We start from the raw sequence: 19,799 nt of genomic DNA on the forward strand, positions 1-19,799 counted from the left end.
ATGTGGTTGGCAGGGTTTCATGTCTCTTCAGGAGTGTGGTACAGCCTGGCTGAAGTGCTGGCTGCTGGGAGGTTTCAGGGACACACTTCATGGGCTTTATTTGTTCTTGGGCTCTTGTTGAAGCCAGTTTCTGTTGCAGAAAAACAGTAATACCCCAGAATATGGAGAGAAACCATAAAACCAGTTTACAGATTAAAATATAAGTTGTGTAGAAGTTTTCATAGAAAGGGAAGCTCAGTTACAGATTTGAGCTGATTTTGGAAAACCGTATTTAGCTTGAGTTACTGTCACTTTTTTTTTCAGAATCCATTAGGAATGCCAATTTTTCTGCTTGCCTCTTTTTGTTTTTTTTCCCTCTTCCTTACACTTCAATAAGTATCTTGAGCTATTTAGATAATTTAAAATATAAATTTTCTACATATCACACTTACAGTATTTTTTTTTTAATTATAAAGAGTTTTTTTAAAAAGTTGTCCTAACTATGGACTTGCCAAGAGATCATCTGTATAAGGCATATTTATTTGCATTATGTAGCATTAAATAAGAGGAATTGCGTACAAACCAACAAGCTCTGAGGTGTAGCATTGGCGTTTTGATAAAACATTTACTTTTGTACCACATTGTTTTCTTTAGTCCTCTTGGAGCAGAATGTGGATTTGCTGTTGTCTCTTCTCATTCTTACTGGAACCCACTGGGAATCTGTTCCCTATGGCTGTTCAGACACATTATTTAGCGTGTATGGGCACTTCTTGTATTTGATGGATGTTCTCTAGAGAGGATGAAGTTTAACAAGCTTGATCAGTGAAGACAAAAGTCCTTGTAAGATAATTTTTGCTGTATATTCAAGTTCCTGTTTGCTTTGGAGGTGGCTGGGAGTTCATTTCATCTTGAAAAAGACCAAGGAAGGTTGTGTGTGTTTTAACACTCCACTTGCATGGCCAGCAGGGTTGAATCCTGGGCACCTTCTGCCGGAGGAGACTTTCTCACCAGTGAAGGAAGTTTGTTGCTGAGTCTGATCTGAAGCAGATATTGTGGAAGCTTCTGTCTGACATGACAGTAAGAGCTGATTTCTGCTGTCTTATGCTGGCTTGGAGAAGTAGTGTTGAGAAGCTCGTGCCATCTTCTACTTGATGAGAAATATATGAGCTTCTAACTCAGACTTTCTCACTAGATCCCCTTCTGCACTTCATTAGAACCTTATTTGTTCTGCTTCACTAAGAAACTTCTTCTTTAGCGTTGGTTTAGTACATGCAAGCACCTTCTGTAGCAAAATGTTAGGCAGCCCAAATATGAGCATTACCATCACCTTCCACTGTGTTAACGGGAGAGGAGCAGTGGTGAGCAGTGGAAAGTGGGGATGACTTTCTAATGAGTACTTTTTGTGAGTTGGTACCATAATCATAATCTTTTTTTTATTTGTGGTTTGAGTGCCAGAGTGACTCAGTTTTACTGTTTCAGGGTTTTTTCTTTTACCTCATCATGTTTTACTGCCTTACGTAGTTCTCATGATAGCAGGAATTAAACAGGAACATATTCCACAAATTACCATCGTAGTTTCCTTTTTTTTTTTTCCATGAGATTGTTTCACGTCACAGGATGTTAGAGGCAGAAACCACTTCACTTGGACCGAGAGGATGTGTCCTCATGGATTCTCCTTGTTGTTACAGACTCCCAGTGTGATTCTGGAAGGATCACTAACAGCTTTGTGTGCACATTTGTTTGTGCATCATAAACTGCCAGAAAAGACAGCTGTTGTTGGACTTGTCTCACTGGTGCTCCTCGAGGTTGTGCTGGGTGCTTTGTGCCCTTGCAGAGGCCCCACTGCTGAGGGCTCAGCAGCTCTTGGTGGTCCTGGGCATGCAGCTCCAGCAGAGTCCCTGTGGTCAGGCACAGGGCTGGGTGAGATGCCACTGCTGCCCCTGAGCTCTCCAGGGTGGGGCTGGCTGTGCCTTCACACCAGGCCAGCCTGCTGCTGGAGGCAGTTATGGCCACAGCTGGTGAGGAATCTATTTCTTGAAATATTTATCTTCTGAATAACTTCAGTTCATGGCTTGTGGTACTGCTTGTGGAAGCTGCAGTGGTTCACTCTGAACGTGATAAAAGCTTGGGAAATACCTGACATTTGGTATTTTTCATTGTCCCTGATGCAGGAAATACTCAGGGAGGGAGGCAGCAGCCACCTTTAAAGACACATGAAGAAACTGCTGCCCCTGGCACCTGGGTACTCAGCAGCCCCCTTTCCTGCAGTACCTCCAAGCCTTCTGCTGACCTTTCTCAGGGTTTCCTCATCTTTGTGTTTGGACACGTGCCCACGTAGTAGCTGCTGAATCTTCATCCTCAGTTCTTGCCCTCAGGTCACAACAAACTGCCCATGGGATGAAGTTTATTGTCAGGTGCTCACAGATGTGTGAGTTATTGCTCTGCTTGAACGAAGCAACGTGTTCAGTACCAGCATTAGTAAGAATATTATAGAAAAATCAACCTCACAGATGAAAGGAAAAGAGGTTTTGGTTCAGTCTACTACAGGACAAGAAACAGTACATTCACTGACACAAAGGAGATTTGGATATTAGGAAAAATATTTTATGATGAAAATCTTGAAGCAGTGTAAGGAGATTGCCTGAGTAAAGAATACAATCTCCTTCAATAGAGATGTTTATAAAAAGTTTGGACAAACACAAAAACACTGTCAGAAAAGAATGGATATAATAAGAAAAATAAGAACTCAGTAGTTTCTAATTTGATACTTTTCTATTGTTGTTATTTGACTTAAGGAAGAAAAGAAAAAAAAAAGTCTATAGACCAATTGATCCTTGTGACAGGATGTCAGTTTGCAGCTTGCTTCCCTTTCCACCTTTAAAAATATTCCCCAGCTGGCTCTGGTAATGTATTTAAGCCCTGTGGTTGTTGTGTTGTGGTAACAATATGTGATATTCCTTAACTTTTTCAATTTGCAGGACTAAAACTAGATGACACCAATCTTAATTATAGTAGTCTGAACCTTTAATGAATATTTTCAAGTACTTTGTATGTTGCCATATGTATTGTACTGCCCGGTGCCAAATACTGTTACTGCACAACTCCCAACTGCCTTGTGATGAGAGTTGGACTGAGATGTTCTTGCTGAGTTCTTGAGTGTCCTTGGGAGAGAGTAGGGTTTGCATGACAGAAACAGTTACTGACTGCAAAGGAGTGGTTGGGGAAAATGGGCAATGTTGAAAGTTAAGTAAGGAGAAAAAGTGTACCACAATCAATGGAACTGGGATTTTCTACAGCTCACTTTAAATAATGTCTTATAATTAGAAGGCTTAAATCTTTTTTGTTTGTTACTTTGTATTACCTGAAGTTGTCAGTGTGGGAGGGTAGCTCTGCCTAGGATGTCTGTTCTGTTGTTAAAATAAGTTGTATGTCCCATTTACTTCTGTGAGTGTATGTGGTTCTAAAAACTCCTCCTTCCCTTCCCGAATGTGAGCAATTTGCAGCTGCATGTTGTTGGGTTTAGAGGTTTGTGAGCAGAGGCTGTGGGGTGGCTTCTTTGGTTTGAAGACATTTTACACATTTTTCCATTGTCTGTGTATGCCCGTGCTTCTCTGTGATATCAAAGTTCAGATGTACCAACATCATCTTCATATTCACAGCTGCCACCTGTTTTCTACCTGGCGAGTCTGCCTAGTGCTGCAGAATCCAATAGCATGGCTGAGGAGAAAAGCACTTCTGTGTGTGGAGTGCAGCACATGTAAACAGACTGCAGCTGCTCTTGTGTCTAGGAGACATCATTCATAGGGAATGATATGTTTTGCAAGACTCTTTCTGGTACTCCTGTTATCTCAAAAAGAGATTCAATAGATAAACAGTTTACTTTTTTAAGAATCTGGTTCTGAATTCATCATTTGTTCTGCAGTGATGCTCGTGGCTTTAATTTTTGCTGTACAGTTTCTAATTTTTTTCTCCTCTTTGAGTAGCATTTCTTAACACTAACATACAATTTCTCCCTTTCCCCTCACCCTTGTCAGATTTCTTTCTGTGGATCAAAATCCTTCAGAAGAAAAAGTCCTGACAGTCCCATGTTGAGCAAAGCTGAATTTGTGGAGAAGGTTCGGCAGAGCAACCAGGCTTGCCATGACGGCGACTTCCACACGGCCATCGTGCTCTACAACGAGGCCCTGGGGGTGGACCCCCAGAACTGCATCCTCTACAGCAACCGCTCTGCAGCCTACATGAAAATCCACCAGTATGACAAGGCCTTGGATGATGCCATCAAGGCACGACTCCTCAATCCCAAATGGCCGAAGGTAAGGAGGTTTATTTGTCTTTTTGGGGGAGGAGGAACTCCTGTGGGGTTGTTGGTGACATATGTAGCACCCAGTGTAAAAGAGTGCATGTGTTTCTGTACTCACGTCTGGTTTTGCTAAAAGCTCCAGATAATAATATATTTTCTCTTTAAAAGTTGTTTGACTTGAATTACCTGTTGGGTATTAAACAGTTTTCTGTGTAAGCATACTGTTCCCCAATGGGAGTATGCTACTATTTTACTGTTTTAACACAGCAGGGTTCCTGGGTTGTGAAGACCAGACATCTGTTTTAATGTTTAATGTAGTCAGTGTTCATCAGCATCCAGGAACATGTGGTTCCAAAACTTTGAGAGGTAGCATAGACATTCTTATTAGTACATCAGAATGATAAGGTCTTTCAAAATAATGTTCAAAGAGTGTTTGTGTGTAGTATATTTTGGACAAACATTTGAAGAAATATCATTAAGAAGAAATATCAAGTATCTTGGCATTCTCAGTAAGACCTGACTATGTAAGGAAACATTTGTAGAGAGCAAATGATGTTGGTTGCTCTTCCTCCTGGGCTTGCTTCCCACCAGCTGCCATTGATTGCTCCAGTAGCTGCCTGGCCTTGGCTAGTCCAGGGCCAGCCCTTTGCATGCTAATTGATTTTATCAGCATCTGCTCCAGGTTCCATTTCTCCTGTCAATCCCTCTCCCATCCTTGTGAGCCACTTTAGCTAAAGGTGCAGTTTGAGAGCAGACTCATCACCCAGATTCCTCTCCTCAGAGCAGGTGGCAAGCGTGGTGCTCTGCACCAGCTGGGCTCCAAACTATTCGAGTTTTCTTCTGTTTCAAAGCAGATCACTCTTAATTCTTATATTTTCATTTGCAGTTGTTTATTAGCCTCTAGAAAAGCTTTTTCATATGCTTCCTTAAGACTTGAATGAGTCCACGCTAGAAGAAACTCCTGTTTTGTCAGGGAGGTGATTTATAACTTCTAAGTTGTGTTGTTGAGTGGTTTTTGGTGGGTTTTTCTTTGCTCATTGTCTGGTTTATATTACTGCATGTCATAAAAGATTTTGTGTGAAGGACTCTGTTCAAAAGTAGAAAATATCATTATTGTCAATAAACTCTGGCTGTCCATGTTGGTTGGCTGCAGGTGGCTAAGGAATGTAAAAGCCAGGGTGCCTGTGCTCAGTTTTGTGTCCTGGTTCTAAGAAGTTTGGTAGTGATTTAATACCAAGTTTAATACTAAGTTCTGACTTAGATGAAAAGTTGTGCAAAGGTATCATAAAAGAATACTTTCAAAATGCCAGTCACGGAAGTATAACTACCTTTGAAATGATCAGTGGAAAAGACTTGTAGATCAAATAGAAGAGAAGATGGAAAAGATTTATGAGCTTAAAAAGGCTATCTGTGTTAAATGAAAGCATTGCTACCAGACAGTTAAATACAAACATGATAGACTTATGTGATGCAGCACTAAGGTGAAATATTTAAAAAAAACTCCAAAACATTCTTAATAATAAAAGAGAGACCTTTTTTTTTCCCAGGTGGATCATACCAGTGAGTTTAAAAACATGAAGTAACTCTTTCAATTCTAGTTCTGATATTAAATGCCCAACTGAACTTAGGTAAACTCTATTTCTTTATTTATTCTTGTTTTACAAAAAGTCAGGAGTCACTTCTACAGAACATTTTGAGCCTCATTGGTGGAAAAAGTACTGGAAGATTTAAATGAAGTAGCTGTGATGACATAGCATCTGTTCTTGTTTTATTCCATCAGCGTGTAATGGATATCTTTCTCTGTGATACAAAATATTTATGTACTTCAAAAGTTACTATCAGTTGGCAGTGGAAGAGTCAACACAGCTTTTGCAGGCATCCTGTCCTGAATAAAGCTCAGCCACAGTCACTGCTTGTATCTTCCCTTTTATCTTTTCACAGTGGTATCTTCAGTTTGTCAGTGCATCACACACTTCCCTCCTTTCTCTCAAAGCCTTATAATCCCATTTGGAACCTTGTCTCTGGTTTTTTAACTTTTAAAGATTCGGTGTTGTTTTTTTTCAGATCATCCCTCGGTGTTTTGCTTCAGAGGCTGTGTCTGTGCAATCTTTTGTTGTTGTGGTTCTTTTAAGACTTTGTATGTAGAAACAGATTTTTGATTTCACTTGGGCTGAAGGTACAGTAATAAATATAAACATGAAATGAATCTCCCTTCAAGGCCTTTCATTAGCTGGATTGAAGGTCAAAAAGGTGTTGAGCTGAAAGGATTTGTGGCGGTTGGAGTTTGACTGTGCTGCCTGCCTTCATTGGCACAGTTGTGATAGAAGTCTCATAAAATTGGCTTGGCTGGGAGTGTGGCTTGGCTTTTAGAAAGGAGCAATGATGCTGCTACAGTAACTGAAATAATGAAAACCCACAGCTGAATGAATTGGTTTTTATCCTCTGTGTGTTCATTCCACTGGAGTTGTGATGTTCACACCCTTCTACAGAGTACTTCCCTTTCACCTTGAATTGTTGTTTCCACAAATCATCTGCAATGACCCTAGATTTTAGAAGAGAATGACAAATTTTGCCAGAGTCTGTTACTGATTTGGCAGCTCCACAGTGAGGGTGACTGTTGGCTTAAGACATTGAGGCCATTCACTGCCCTTCTGCCTTTGTTCTGTCTCATGAATTTATGTTAGTTGGGTGAGGACTGGTTGCTTCTAGTTTAGGATAGATATTAGAACAGAATCTTCACAGAAAGAATGGTTCATCATTGGAAGGGACTGCCCAGGGAGGTGGTTGAGTCACTGTCCCTGGAGGTTTTTAAGAAAAGCCTTGGTGAGGCACTCAGTGCCATGGTTTGGCTGTAAGGTGGTGTTAGGTCACAGGTTGGACTCCAGGATCTCCAAAGTATTTTCCAACCTAGTTTATTCTGTGCTTCTGTTTTCCTCAATTCAACATTTACAATTTCTGAAAGGTGTATTTGTATTTTTATTACGTATTTAATCCTAGTTTTAGCCAGAACAAGGAAGGGTGTACTTTGGGGAGCAAATTAACTAGTGTGCATGTTTTGAACACAGGAATTTCAGGAATATCTGAGAGCAGAAAATAGGCAGTGGTGTTCAGAAGCTGAGAGGAGGTGCAGATGGTGGAGTGTCAGTTTGCAGAGTGTCCCTGCACAGTACAGGAGTGTTTATTTCCTTGTGTGTGTTTGTGGAACTTGTCAGAGACAAAAGGAGGGCTCTGTCTGAAGTTGAAAACTTGTATATTTCAAAGTCAACCTTAATTTACTAATTTTTTTTTAAAAATAATTGATTTCTTATTGATAGAACAGAACTGGGAAGATTGAAACTTCTGCATACAAAGTCTAAGGAAGTTTATTAATTAGCCAGAAGAGGGAGCTTAGTAGGGAAAACTGGTATTTGGTTTGAAAAGCCTGAGTTTTAAATACAAAACCTGACTTCCTTTCACTTAGGAAGTTGAAACATTAATTTGAATGCAGGTTTTTTGAGTTTTGAACTACTAAATATAAATTTCTGTATTTCTTTTCCTCCTTTGAGTACAGACTACATTTCTTAGGTAGTTTGTTAATTCTTACTCTTTTGCTCCTATTCCACTTAATGCTCGTTAGCATCAGTTCAATAAAATCTGAAAATCATGCTCTTAACATCCCCACCCCAAAATCTTTCTTTAAAGCATTAATTAATGTTGGGTAATGAATCAGGTGTGTTTATACAAATGCACGTGCTTATCTATGCAGCTCAAGACATGAACAATGAGAAAGTGATTGCAGAGAGGAACATCAGATCTCTTACAGACCACAGGAACTTACTGTGTGTGGCTGAAACATCTGTATAACAACAGCACATAAACCTGTTCATAGGCTTTGTCTGAGAGGGCTGGCTTGTGAGTTCTGCTATTTGAAAAATATTTTGTGTACATCGCACTGAGAAATGCAGGGATAACAGGATATTTCAGGAATTAAACTGCATTTTGGAAATATCCAAGAGGCAAATCAGATCATGCTCATTTTGTTCTTTGATTTCCCACTGAACAGTTTTCTTTGTTTTGCTGGTGATTGTGCTGTAGAAAATTTTTATTCTATTTCTCTTCACAGCTGTGCTGCCTTAGGCATGGTACATGAAAATGGAGGGATATATATTATGTGACTCTGATACCTGAACTGTCTCTCCTTAGTTCTTGCTGATTTTGAGATATTTTAAAATCCTCACATTATAGGAAAAATGCTGTGGCTTAAATAGTTTAAATTCGGACCTAATTCTGTGCTAAAATGCAGATTTCACTACCCGTTGAGTGCTGGCTCAGTGCTGTGACAGCTAACAAAAGGTACAAACAGCCTACTGCTACTGAACAATTAACTGGGTTTTGGCATTGATTTATTCTCTTAATCTCTCAACAGAAAAGTTGTTCATTAACAGGAGACGAAATGACTTTGTCAAACTTGAATACATTTGGCTAATAGGAACACTCACAGCCTAAGACAGATGGAAGCAAGAATCACAAAGATGGATGTTTTCAGCACTCTGAGGGGTACCTTGATTTTATTTGATTTCTTTGTCCTGTGTGAGTGGAAGGCTGCTGTACCATTAGTGACACTGTGCTGTTTGAAGCCCCAGGGACTGGTGCTTGAGGAGCAGCATTCCCTGAAAAGCACAGTGGGTTGCTGAATGAGAGGGGGCCAAGCTGGCAAATTGAAGATCAGGGTTCAGTAATGATCTCTGATTATTGCAACTGTTCAAGCCACTGGGCAGGGAATAATGTTGTTTCTCAAAACAGGACCACCTTTTTGTATCAGCCTTTTTTAGAGTGAAACACCTTTTAGAGAAAAGCTGAATAGTCTGGAGAATGTAGTTGATGCAAAAGGAATGCCCTGTGCATACGTAACAAAAGGAAGAATTACAGCACTTTTCATCAGGCATGACTTTCTCTTACGGTCTTTGTTTCTCCTAATTCAAAGTTATTGTCTCAATTTAAAAATGTGGCTTAGCATCTCTAGTGGAGAAAAAATATGAAAGAACTGAAAGAAGGGGGAATTGTGAGCTGTGAAGCCTTTGGGTGTTTGCAGTGCAAGAGGGGTTTAGGTGTTGTCATCTCACTGTAGGGGAATTTAGCAGAAACCTTGCACTGGTATTTTTTAAGTGTCTCCAGCTGTCAGTCATTTGACCAGGACTTTTACAAGAAGAAGGGACACTTGCATGTCCACTTGCACTTCTCCTGACTGCCTGCCCATCTTTATAAACAAACCTTCTCATGCTCTAGCAATCCCTGACAACCTCAGTTTCTCACTGAGTGGCAAGCAGAGTGCCCATCCTCATGTAAAACTTTTGAGCAAAGAATGTGACTTGACCACATAACTTTTTTTTCATGAATAGACCTCTTGTTTTTAATTTGATGAGCAAGGAACTTTCCATTCCTGTCCTTCAGCTTACAGTCTGTCTTTAATTTGCAGAAAGTTGCATTCCAATTTTTCAGACATACATAAAACCATTTAACAGTCTTTTTTCACTTTACTAGAACTTGTGTTACGTTATCATGAGATTTGTGCATTTCTTTCTGTCTTTTTGTGTTGCAAAACCACAGCATAGCTGAAGTTGGCTGGGACCCTTGGAGATGAATGCAGGGTCAGCTGGGGCAGGTTGTCCATGACATTGTCTGGTTAGGTTTTGAAAATCTCCAAGGGTGGAGCCTCCACAGCCTCTTTGTGCAACATATTCCTCTGTTTGACCACCCTCACCTAAAAGTTTTCTGCTCCTTCCCCCCCATCTTTTTTTTTTTTCCATTTAGATATTTAAATAATGAGCATCATGTAGTATTTTGACGGCTTTATGGAGTTATTTTTCCCAATAGTCAAGTTGATTGGAGAAGTATTCTCTGCACCAGAAGAGATGGTGGTGGCATTGCTGGGGGAAAACTGCTGTGCAGATAAGTTGTGTAGGTTCTCCTTTTCCTAAATTCCTAAAATTACAGAGCAGTAGCAGTGCAACATGAGAGTGGGGCACAGGGACACCATGGACTGCTGACACCATAGTTATGTCATCCTTAAAAAAGGAAAGTATTTCACATGTAATGGTTGTCTGTCTTAGACAAGTACACAAGAAAAATGGCTCCTTTCTAAGAAATCAGCTTATTGCCTTAGAATTGGAAAAGCTTGTAGAGGTACTTGAGTCTCAGCATGTAACAAATCAACACAAATTTTCCAAGCACTTACTGTGGGGTTTCATTATTCCCTCCTTTGTCTTCTGGAACCCTTTTGTATATGGAATAGATTTAAAATTTTCTTTTATGGAATTAACTGCAGTTATTCTACTTAGTCTAAATGCTGTAATTGAAGTTTCTCTCCTGGAAGGTGGTAGTTTTTTACCCCACAGTTCTCTTGCCACTGCAACTAGTTATATTACTGTGCAGGAATGGTTCAGTGGTTTTTATTCCTCGTATATCTGAATATCCAAAACACAAATGCAGAAGTAATTCTGAAATGCAGAATGAGGATTGATCTGCAAGGGTGATATTTAAGAAAAAGTGTCTTGTTGCCTGCTCCTTGAGATTCAGGCACATTACCACTGATAGCATTTTAAGACATTTGGACTGCCTTCATTTATTTACACAATACTGGGTTTTGTACCCCATAGTTTCAGACTAGAACCTCGGTATGTGTTGTTACCTCTTTTTCTCACCCACCCAAACCTTGAGGAGTTAACTGCCAGATGATTTTTCTGCTCAGTTTTTGGTTCTTCAGTGGTTTGTTCCTTTGATTTTGTTATTCTTCAGAATGAGATCTCTATTCCTTGTTTTTACTCAGCATACAAGGATTGAGTTTTCTCATCTTGGAGATTAATTCCTTTGCTAATATGACCGTAGTGGTGCCTCATTGTGAACTTGTGGAATTGTGGAGGGTTGGAGGGATGTGTGGAGAAATGAGTGCAGCACATGAGAGGGCGCTCTGTGCTCAGGCGTTCAGCCGGGCCTGGGATCTCTTTTCAGCTCTGCAGAAATTCACATTTTTTTAGATACTTTTAAGTGGAATTTCGTTAATTTCTTTCCACAGTCGGTGCTGTTCCTGCTGCCCACTGTGTTTGTCTGACATCAGGCAGGAGTGGCTGGCAGGGCAGTGCTGGCAGATCTGGCTCCTGAGGCTGCAGTGTCACTGATGCTCAGCAGTGGAAGGAGAGCAGCTGTTCTGAGCTGTGCTTTCTGAAATGCTTTGCTTAACACTCACTTTATCTGTACACATTTGGGTTTCTTTGCATTTTAATTGCTTACTCTAATTTTGTTATCCTACTGTCTTTGTGCCCCTTATCCCCATCTATTTTTCTTTTTGCTGCAATTACATTATTTGGTGCTTTGATTAATCAAATCACCAACAAGCATGTCTCAGATGATTTTGGTTTTGTTCTGCAGCAAATAGTCCTGTTTTTCTTAGGGTTTGCCATCCTGGGTTTGCCCCAGCTCTCTGAATTTATGCTGTAGTTCTGGTTGGCCCGGGACTAGAATTTGAGACTGCCTAAGATGTTGTGGATAATAAGGAGTGCATCAAACCCTCCTCTCCTTTGAGAGCTGCCCATTGATGGCTGAGTGACAATAAAGAACAGGAGGGGGTTTGTGTGGATTCAAGGATGCTGTACCTGGTTTCTCTGTGATAGGCAAGAATGCTCTTAATAAACCTGCATTTCTTCTTTGGGTATGCAGGCCTGATGCATCATGGCCTTTCTGGACATCACTGGATCCTCATCACAGAACTGTAATCTCAACCAGTCTCTGAGGAAATTAAATTAAATTGAGAGAGCAAGTAGACAAGAGAAAACACTAAAAATGGAGAAAGCAGGAAATTGCCTTGACTAGCAAGTCAGTAGGAAGCACTCAAGGATACCATTTACACAGTGTGCTACGCTCTGCCAAGGGCATGAAAACCCAACCAATTAGCAGGGGCCTTGCTGAGAGCTCCCTGACAGCTGAAAATACATCCAGGGCTTAACATTCCATCTTCCTGGCCTTATAGTGCCAGCAGGGGTTGGTTCAGGTCATTCCATCTCACTCCCTGTAGCCAAGTGAGATGTGAAGTGGCTGTGATCATGTACGAGTAGGAGATGCAGCACAGGGATAATTGCTGCATTAAGCACAGGCATTTTCTGAGACAAGAGCATGATGACAGTTCAAACTAATGCAAACAGGGAAGAGGCTGGTGGCAATTATTTTTATTTCTATAACCTGTTGTTCTCTGAGTCACTGCTCCATTTGTGTCTGAGGGCACTGAGGTCTGAACTGCTGCACAAAGCAGGTGACATTTCCCTTTTGCCACAAGCATCTTTGTGCATGATTTCTCCTTTGCTCCAAAGAGGAAATTATAAAGCCCCTTGTGTTACGTGGAACAACAGAAATAATTGCTATTTACCAGCTATTATCCACTGCTATTTATCAGCTATTATCCACTGACAGAGAATTTGCCCCTGAAATTTAAAAGAAAGGTTGAACAATATTGTAGTTCCTATCATGTAGTGAATGGGCACTCTAGTTTCAATTTTATTTTCTGGATTTATGTTAGTTTTGAACTCTTCCCTTCACTCAGGAATGTCAAGTTTCTGTCCTGGAAGTCAAATAACTGAATTTCTCTAGAAGTTCTTAGAAGTCTGTCATATACACAATTTTTTATGCTCTTCAGTGCAGTTATTTTTGTAATTTCTGATGACTTTACCAGAAGTTGGCAGTGGTATGCAAATTCCTGTACTGCTTTTTTCATTCTAAAACAGTGGAGGAACCAGCTAATAGGAAAAAAAAAATATATTCATATTATCATATGAATATTGATGTATATAAAAAATTAAATAAAGGCATTTTTCCTAGTGTCCAGTATTTGAGACTGTTCTCCTCAGGCAGTGTATGTGATGGCTTTTGTTAGTCAGGGTCAAAATTCTATTCCATGTGCTTGATAGGTCTGCAACTGAAAGCTATTCCTTTAGTTTTTCATGTGTTAGAACTAATACAGTGCTCACTTCCCCTAATGGAAAACTTATTTTTTATTTAGACAAGTGTTAAATTCATGGTTTTATGATTCATTTTTAATGAACTTCTTCAAAGATGTATACCAAGCCCTAGATATTCTGGATGCTAACAAAGGGAGAATGTACTTAGATGAAACATTTGGTAATAGAGGCTTGTCTCATATGGGAAGTGGAAAGAAACTTTCTTGAAACACTGCATTAATGGGTAGTTCAGGCATAATTTTCCAACATTTTTCAGGGCGAAAAAAGAGGTTTAATTTTTGCCCAGTATTTTACCCCTTGTGGCTATCTGCTTGCAGGCTTCTGTCCTTCACGAATAAAACACAAAAAGCAGTGCAAGGCTTAGAAAGGGGATTGGGAATTATACAAAATAAACAAATAATTACTGATTTATGTAATTAAAGGTGATTTTGTAAACCCACATCCTCACAAGCTCTGTGATCCATGTGTCACAGAATCACACAGAGCCTTCTTCTGCCTCTTTGAGAGCTCTGTTCCCCTCTGACAGGAGGTGTTGGCTCTTCCATGAGAACTCTGTGCTGAGACTGAAGGGCCTCATGGTGGTGTTTAAGCCCTGGTGGGTAGGAGATGTTTAAGGAAACAGGAATTGTGGGGTTGGTTTTCCTGGCAAAGATGTCAGGCAGCTGTCAGAGATTTTGGGGCTTTCTGTCCTGGAGGTCACATTTGAGCTGTTGTATCTTCATTATCACTCATGGGCTTCTCAAGAACTGAATTTCTGAGCCCATTTCTCCTGTGAAGCCATAACATCTAGTGGAATTCAGTTTCATAATTTTTCTGAAGGTGTGAAAAAGCTGGTGAAAGGGGGTTTTAACCCTGGTAACATTCAGTTCTGTGTTTGCTGGACAGCTCCCCCATGAGTTGGGCAGAGCATGGTTGGGTCCTGCCTCACTCTGTTGGACTTTTGCAATAACTCAGGACAGGAATTCTAGACATATTTTTTTAATTTTTATTTTCTGTTTATTTTTTCTTGCGCTGTAATTCGTTCTTAATTGGTCCAAAATACAAAATAATGGCTCTCCTTTGCTTTTCCTTTACCAGATGAATAGGAACTGGAAAACAATCTAATATCAGATTTTGTTGTTGTGTAACCTTTAGCCCCCCTCAGTTATCACACAGGAATTGCTCTAAGTTCTTGATCAGCTCTTGGTTTTCATTGCTTAGACATCTTGTTTTGGCCCTGATAGCTCTCCTGCAGTGAGCTGCAGTGTTACTGGAGGTTTGTGATCACTAATAGTGATTAATTTTAATGACAGTTGCCCTGATCCTCTCCCATGCCTTTAGAGATACATGTCAAGCTTCAAGGCCTCTTATTCATTTAAATGTTCTCTGGGAGCACAGAGTAGTAGTCTCACTCTGGAGAATTCAGATGTGCAATGTGCTCATGTTTATTTTATGGTGATACATCTCATTCAGTTGCCATTGTTACCAGGCTGTGCAAGGAAATTACTTTTTATCATGAGTAGGGTGGATGGGAAATGCATGCAACTGTATTTCAGGGAGTAAATTTTTCATGGTTATAGCCCATGGGTACTAAATAAAAAATGTCAGCTTCTTGGATTTGGTTGCACTCTGAAAGTGTGCTGAGAAATAATGGCTTTTGTGACTGTTTGGGAAAGGACAGCTACAGCACTGAGCCCTCCTAGGCTTAAAGCAGAAAATGTGTGCACTTAACTCAGATGGAAGTGTTTGGTATTGCAAGGTACAGTGACTGAGGCTTTGGAAACTGTAGCAGAATAGGGAATGCAGCAGAAAAGGAGCGTGGATAAGAGGAGTGTGTGTAGTAAATGTAGCTTTCTAAAGAGCCTAAATTAGTGTTCCAATGAATAAAAAGAAAATCAGTTGCCTGTATGATTTTGTGCCCTCCCACATTTGTTCTGCTTGATCTCACACTCTGCACTGGGTGAGGACACTGATCCTGGAGTCTGCAGAGGGAGCAGCAGCGAGCATCGAGCTCTCAGTTAATGATCCAAACCAGCAACTCACTCCTGGCTCAGACACATCCATTGTCTCTTGTGCTCTCACACAATTTCTCCTCCCAAATACTAATGCTTTTGTTCTTTTTTCTTCTGTGTCCCCACACAAAATTGTTTATATTTAAAATTGGGTTTATATTTTATTTTTCTTAAATTTTGTTTATATTAAACAAAAAAAAAATCATAGAAATGTAATTTTTATTGTTTGTTAGTTTAGAGTGCTCAGTACTGTTAAGTACAGTGATAAATCATGTCTGGAACAATAAATATTTTTATGCATTTGTAAATAGGGTGCACATTGTGTTGGGTTTGGTTGGTGCTTCATAAAAACAGGAAAATTTAAAATTTGTATGAAAATAACCATCTGTATTTCACTAATTAAAAATTTACTGCAGCTTCTGTGAATTCATGTTTCGTAAAATCACACTGTAGAACAAAAAGGAGCAGCTTGAATGTAGCAGATCTACAAGTCTCCATTCTGTGAATCTGAGTAGAAGACAGTTTTGCCAGGAAGGTAAATGCAGTGAGCACACTGATCTTTCAAATGCTGAGGCCTCTGAAGGGCTTGTGTGTACATTTAACTGAATTTTTTACTTTCTACCATGGTAAAGAAGGTAGTGTTTACATCTTACTTTAGATATCTCTGTGAATCTCTATAATGCTACAACCCCCAAAAATTCTCTCAGTACAACATAAAGAAAGCTTGTTACCTAGTTATTTTCTTTTCTTTGGGGTTGCCCCAGTCCCTTGGCCTCTGAAGTGAGCTGTAGCATTGTTCAAATATTCACACTTTCAATATTGTGTAGTTTTCAGGTTCAGCCTGAGATTGTATTTGAGGAATTGGCTCTGAAGGTCAGGTACTCACAGTTGTGTGGGAACTTCATCTGCTGATTTTTAGTGAGGTGGCAGTGATAAAGGTGGAGAAACACATACTGTTTGTGATCTAGAGGTACAAAAAATTTTATTGCTGGAAATAGACAGGAAACAAGCACAATAATTTTTTTTTACTCTTGAAGTATTTCCCAACTTCTAAATAGCTGAAAAGCCTTGAACAATGTCTGGCAAGTTTTTATTTTACCTGAAAACAAATGGAGGATATGAATATTTGTCTAGTGATATAGAGAAGGCTAAATTTACAGTCAAAAATTTAAGCAGATATCCAGAACAACTGGTTTTTATAACCTAAAGGACCCTGAGACACTTGCACTAACAAAAGTTGTTTTGTTTTTTATTCCCTGCTCACAAAAATTAACCATCTGCTCATTAGAAGTGTTACAAATGGAAGAACTGAAATGGGGCTGGTATGGCTTGCAGCTTTTTGGCAGCTGCTGAGAGACATAGTAGGGTTTAGTAGAACTTTTCTGAGAATCACAGGATGGTTTGGGTTGGAGGGGAACTTAAAGCCAGCTTGTTCCAACCCCCTGCCATGGGCAGGGACACCTTCCACTGTCCCAGGTTGCTCCAAGCCCCATCCAACTTGGCTTTGGACACTTCCAGGGATGGAGCAGCCACAGCTTTTCTGGGCAACCTGTGCCAGGGCCTCAGCACCCTCAGAGCCAAGATTCTTGAGTGGCATGAAGGTGCTGATATGAGAAATAGCAGAACGTGTGAGCGCAGTTGCATCCCAGCAGTGCCTGTGCCACACACAGTGAGGTCACTGAGGAGGCCTCTGCCTCGTGTCACAGGCACATTCTAGAGTGCACACCCTTGGAAGACTGCTGTGAAATTTCTGTTGGTTGTACCAATGCAAGATTCAATCCTTTGGGAGCTTCAAGGCCATATTCTGTGCTTATTGTAACATAGAATTCACATGAAATGGCTTGGGTGGGATGGGACCTTTGAAGACCATCACGTCTAAATGTTTTTAAAGCAAATGTGCATCTCTAGGAGGTGAACAGTTTTTGGAACAAGCTATGGAACAACAAGATGTGGAGGAGATTTTATAACTGAAAAAATTTAATTTTGGTGCCTGACTGGGACATGTGCTGAGATCCTTCATGCAGTTTGGTGGTTGTAATGTTTGAGGAGCAGGTGAACAGTGTGTTCAGATGCCTAATATTTCATGGCTAAACTCTCATTGGGGGCATCTCAGAGCTACAGAAAATGACAGCTTTCAAGATAATGCCTTTATAATAAAGGCAATAAACTTTAAACAGCTGTAGGTTTACATGCAGTCTGCTTTCCAAATAGGTTTCAGTTATCTTTGCGGTCAAATCTCTTTTCAAGATGTTCTAAAAAGTAAAAATCATGTAAATGCATTTTCAGCTCTAGTTTTTTGGTACTGCTGTAACTGGGTGAACTGGGGAACTGGCTGATGCATTTCAAAGGATTAATTGATATAATTTTTGAGTTAGTTTGATTGGACATGATTATAAGCTTAGCTACGAAATAAGAAGATTCCTGTTTTTACATAACTAAATAGTAGTTGAGGCTGAAAAACTCATGCTTAGAAGACTGACACTTTTCTGAAAGATAAATATGCTAAATAAGACTGACCTTGATGTTGAAATGAGCAAGGGTAATTGCTAATAGAGAAGATGATGAATTAAGATTATCATCTATTGAGCTGGCACTGGCAGCACCCACAGCTGTCACAGTGGTGACAGGAAAGGAGAGCACCTCTTCAGGCAGGTGGAGAAGGTGGGTGGACACAGCTATTAGAGGACAGCCTTGATAGCCTACTCTGTTTTGCTGTAGCCATTCCAAGAGGGTAATTAATCATGTCTCAATCTAGGGCTGATGCACTGCATTCTAATGAAACTCATTAGGGCTCCATCTTTATGATCACAGGATAACTTCTCTTTAAAGCTTCTATAAAGACTCTGTCAGGAATAACTTGCCATGAAAACAGACGCAGAACTGAAATTCAGGAACATGAGTTTCCTTGTATTGCTGTTACAAGTGAGGAAGGACCAGAAATATTCAGGGCTCTCCAAGTCAAAACAAACCATCCTGTAACAGTCAGAGCAGGAGTGCCAGATTGCCTCTTCCTTCTTTCAGTGTTTTTTAAATCTGGTATTTCTGAGGTCTTTTACTTTATCTGCAGTTGGGATTCTCTTTAAGTCACGTATTTCCCTACCAAAAGTAAAAAGGAAAATACATTATCCCTGGAGTATCACATGTGGCAATTAATTAATCTGAGATTTTTTTCAGGGGAAGAGGTAGAATAAACAAAACATACATTTCAGTGTGAGAAACACTGCATAGTTATGTGTATATAGCACGTTTTCATCTTTGTTAATATAAGGCAAATTACTTAGTTTAAACACTAGTCATCACTGGAAAAATACTAAAATAATAATTATTTTTTAATTATAATACTGGATGAAAAGAAATTCAAGGGTGTTAACTGGGTGACCTTTCCAAGAGTGCTCTGAAGTGAGTGGCAGTAGCCACAATTACTGAGTGCAATTACCTGATGCCAAACACAGCAGTTGGATTTGAGAACCTTCAGTCAGGGGCAGGCAGTAGGAAAAAATTGCTTTTTCATTTGGGAGTGCAGTGACTTGAAATCATTCAAGTGCCCTCATTTTTCTGTTCTGGAACATTAGACTGATATCTGGAAATGCTCTGGTGGCAAGCAAAGGAGATGTCAGTGGAATCACTGTATCTAGAAATGCAAGTACTGTCTTGGGAGAAATGGATTTATGGGCTGCTGCTGCCTCGAGCCAATGTGCCTGGTAATTTGTGACAGACCTGGCTTCTGCTGTGTCCTGTTTATGTGGATAACCTCTGAGTGACCCTTGACTGATGATTGAGTTGGCTCTTTTGCACGAGACTGCTTTGCATGAGAAGAAAACTGAAATTTGTCATTTTGAAATATCAATCCGTTGCAATTTCTCTCCCCCCCTTTGACAATTAAGCCCTATTTAAGAGGAATCAGGCATTGGAAACATTGCTTTTCACCTCTGTTAGTGCAATTATTGCAGGCAAATCTTGCAGCCTTATCTCACATTGTGACTTCATGACCAAGTTGCAGTATCTGTATGTCTATTTCCTTCTGGCTGATTAGTTTGGGATTGATAACAGGAGTTGGAGCAGAGAGCCAGTTTTGGTAAATTCCAGGGTCTGATCGTGCAGCAGTTCTTGGCTCCAGGTCTCTCCACCAATAAGTGTGTAAGTCATGGATCTTTGGTCTTGGCATTTGTCTGCCTTTCTTTAAATGGTTTTGAAAGATTTTGAACATGAACATTTTTCATGTAATGGAATTATTTTTCTTCTGATTTGCCCTACAATGTAGAACCTATTTTCTTAAGTGTGCCAGAGAGCTTCTGTGCTGCTGAGGCAGTGTTAAGTAATGAGTATGACACAAGATGGGCCATTAATCCCATCTCCAGAGAACAATCAATCTGTACAGTGCCACCTACTATTACCCATAGCAAAGAAAAACAAATGTAGGTTTCCTTGGGAAATACAGATTTCCAAGTTTTGGGGTTGTTAAAGAGTTAAAAACCCACTGTGAATAAAAGGGAAAAGGGTTGTTCTGCTGAGAAGTAACTGAGTAGTTACAGCCTTGTGCAAAGA

General features: G+C 40.0%; 1 protein-coding gene across 3 annotated transcripts in view; it reads left to right on the forward strand.

Moving 5' to 3' along the window:
• TTC28 (tetratricopeptide repeat domain 28) overlaps window positions 1–19,799 on the forward strand; it is a 109,624-nt gene that overhangs the window by 1,856 nt on the left and 87,969 nt on the right. For all 3 annotated transcript variants that reach the window (XM_038152833.1, XM_038152834.1, XM_038152835.1), the window contains exon 2: window positions 4,014–4,292. In XM_038152833.1, coding sequence (XP_038008761.1) covers window positions 4,014–4,292 — 279 coding nt within the window. The remainder of the gene's footprint in view (window positions 1–4,013; window positions 4,293–19,799) is intronic.

Source organism: Motacilla alba, chromosome 15, assembly GCF_015832195.1.
Source record: "Motacilla alba alba isolate MOTALB_02 chromosome 15, Motacilla_alba_V1.0_pri, whole genome shotgun sequence".
NCBI lineage: Eukaryota > Metazoa > Chordata > Aves > Passeriformes > Motacillidae > Motacilla > Motacilla alba.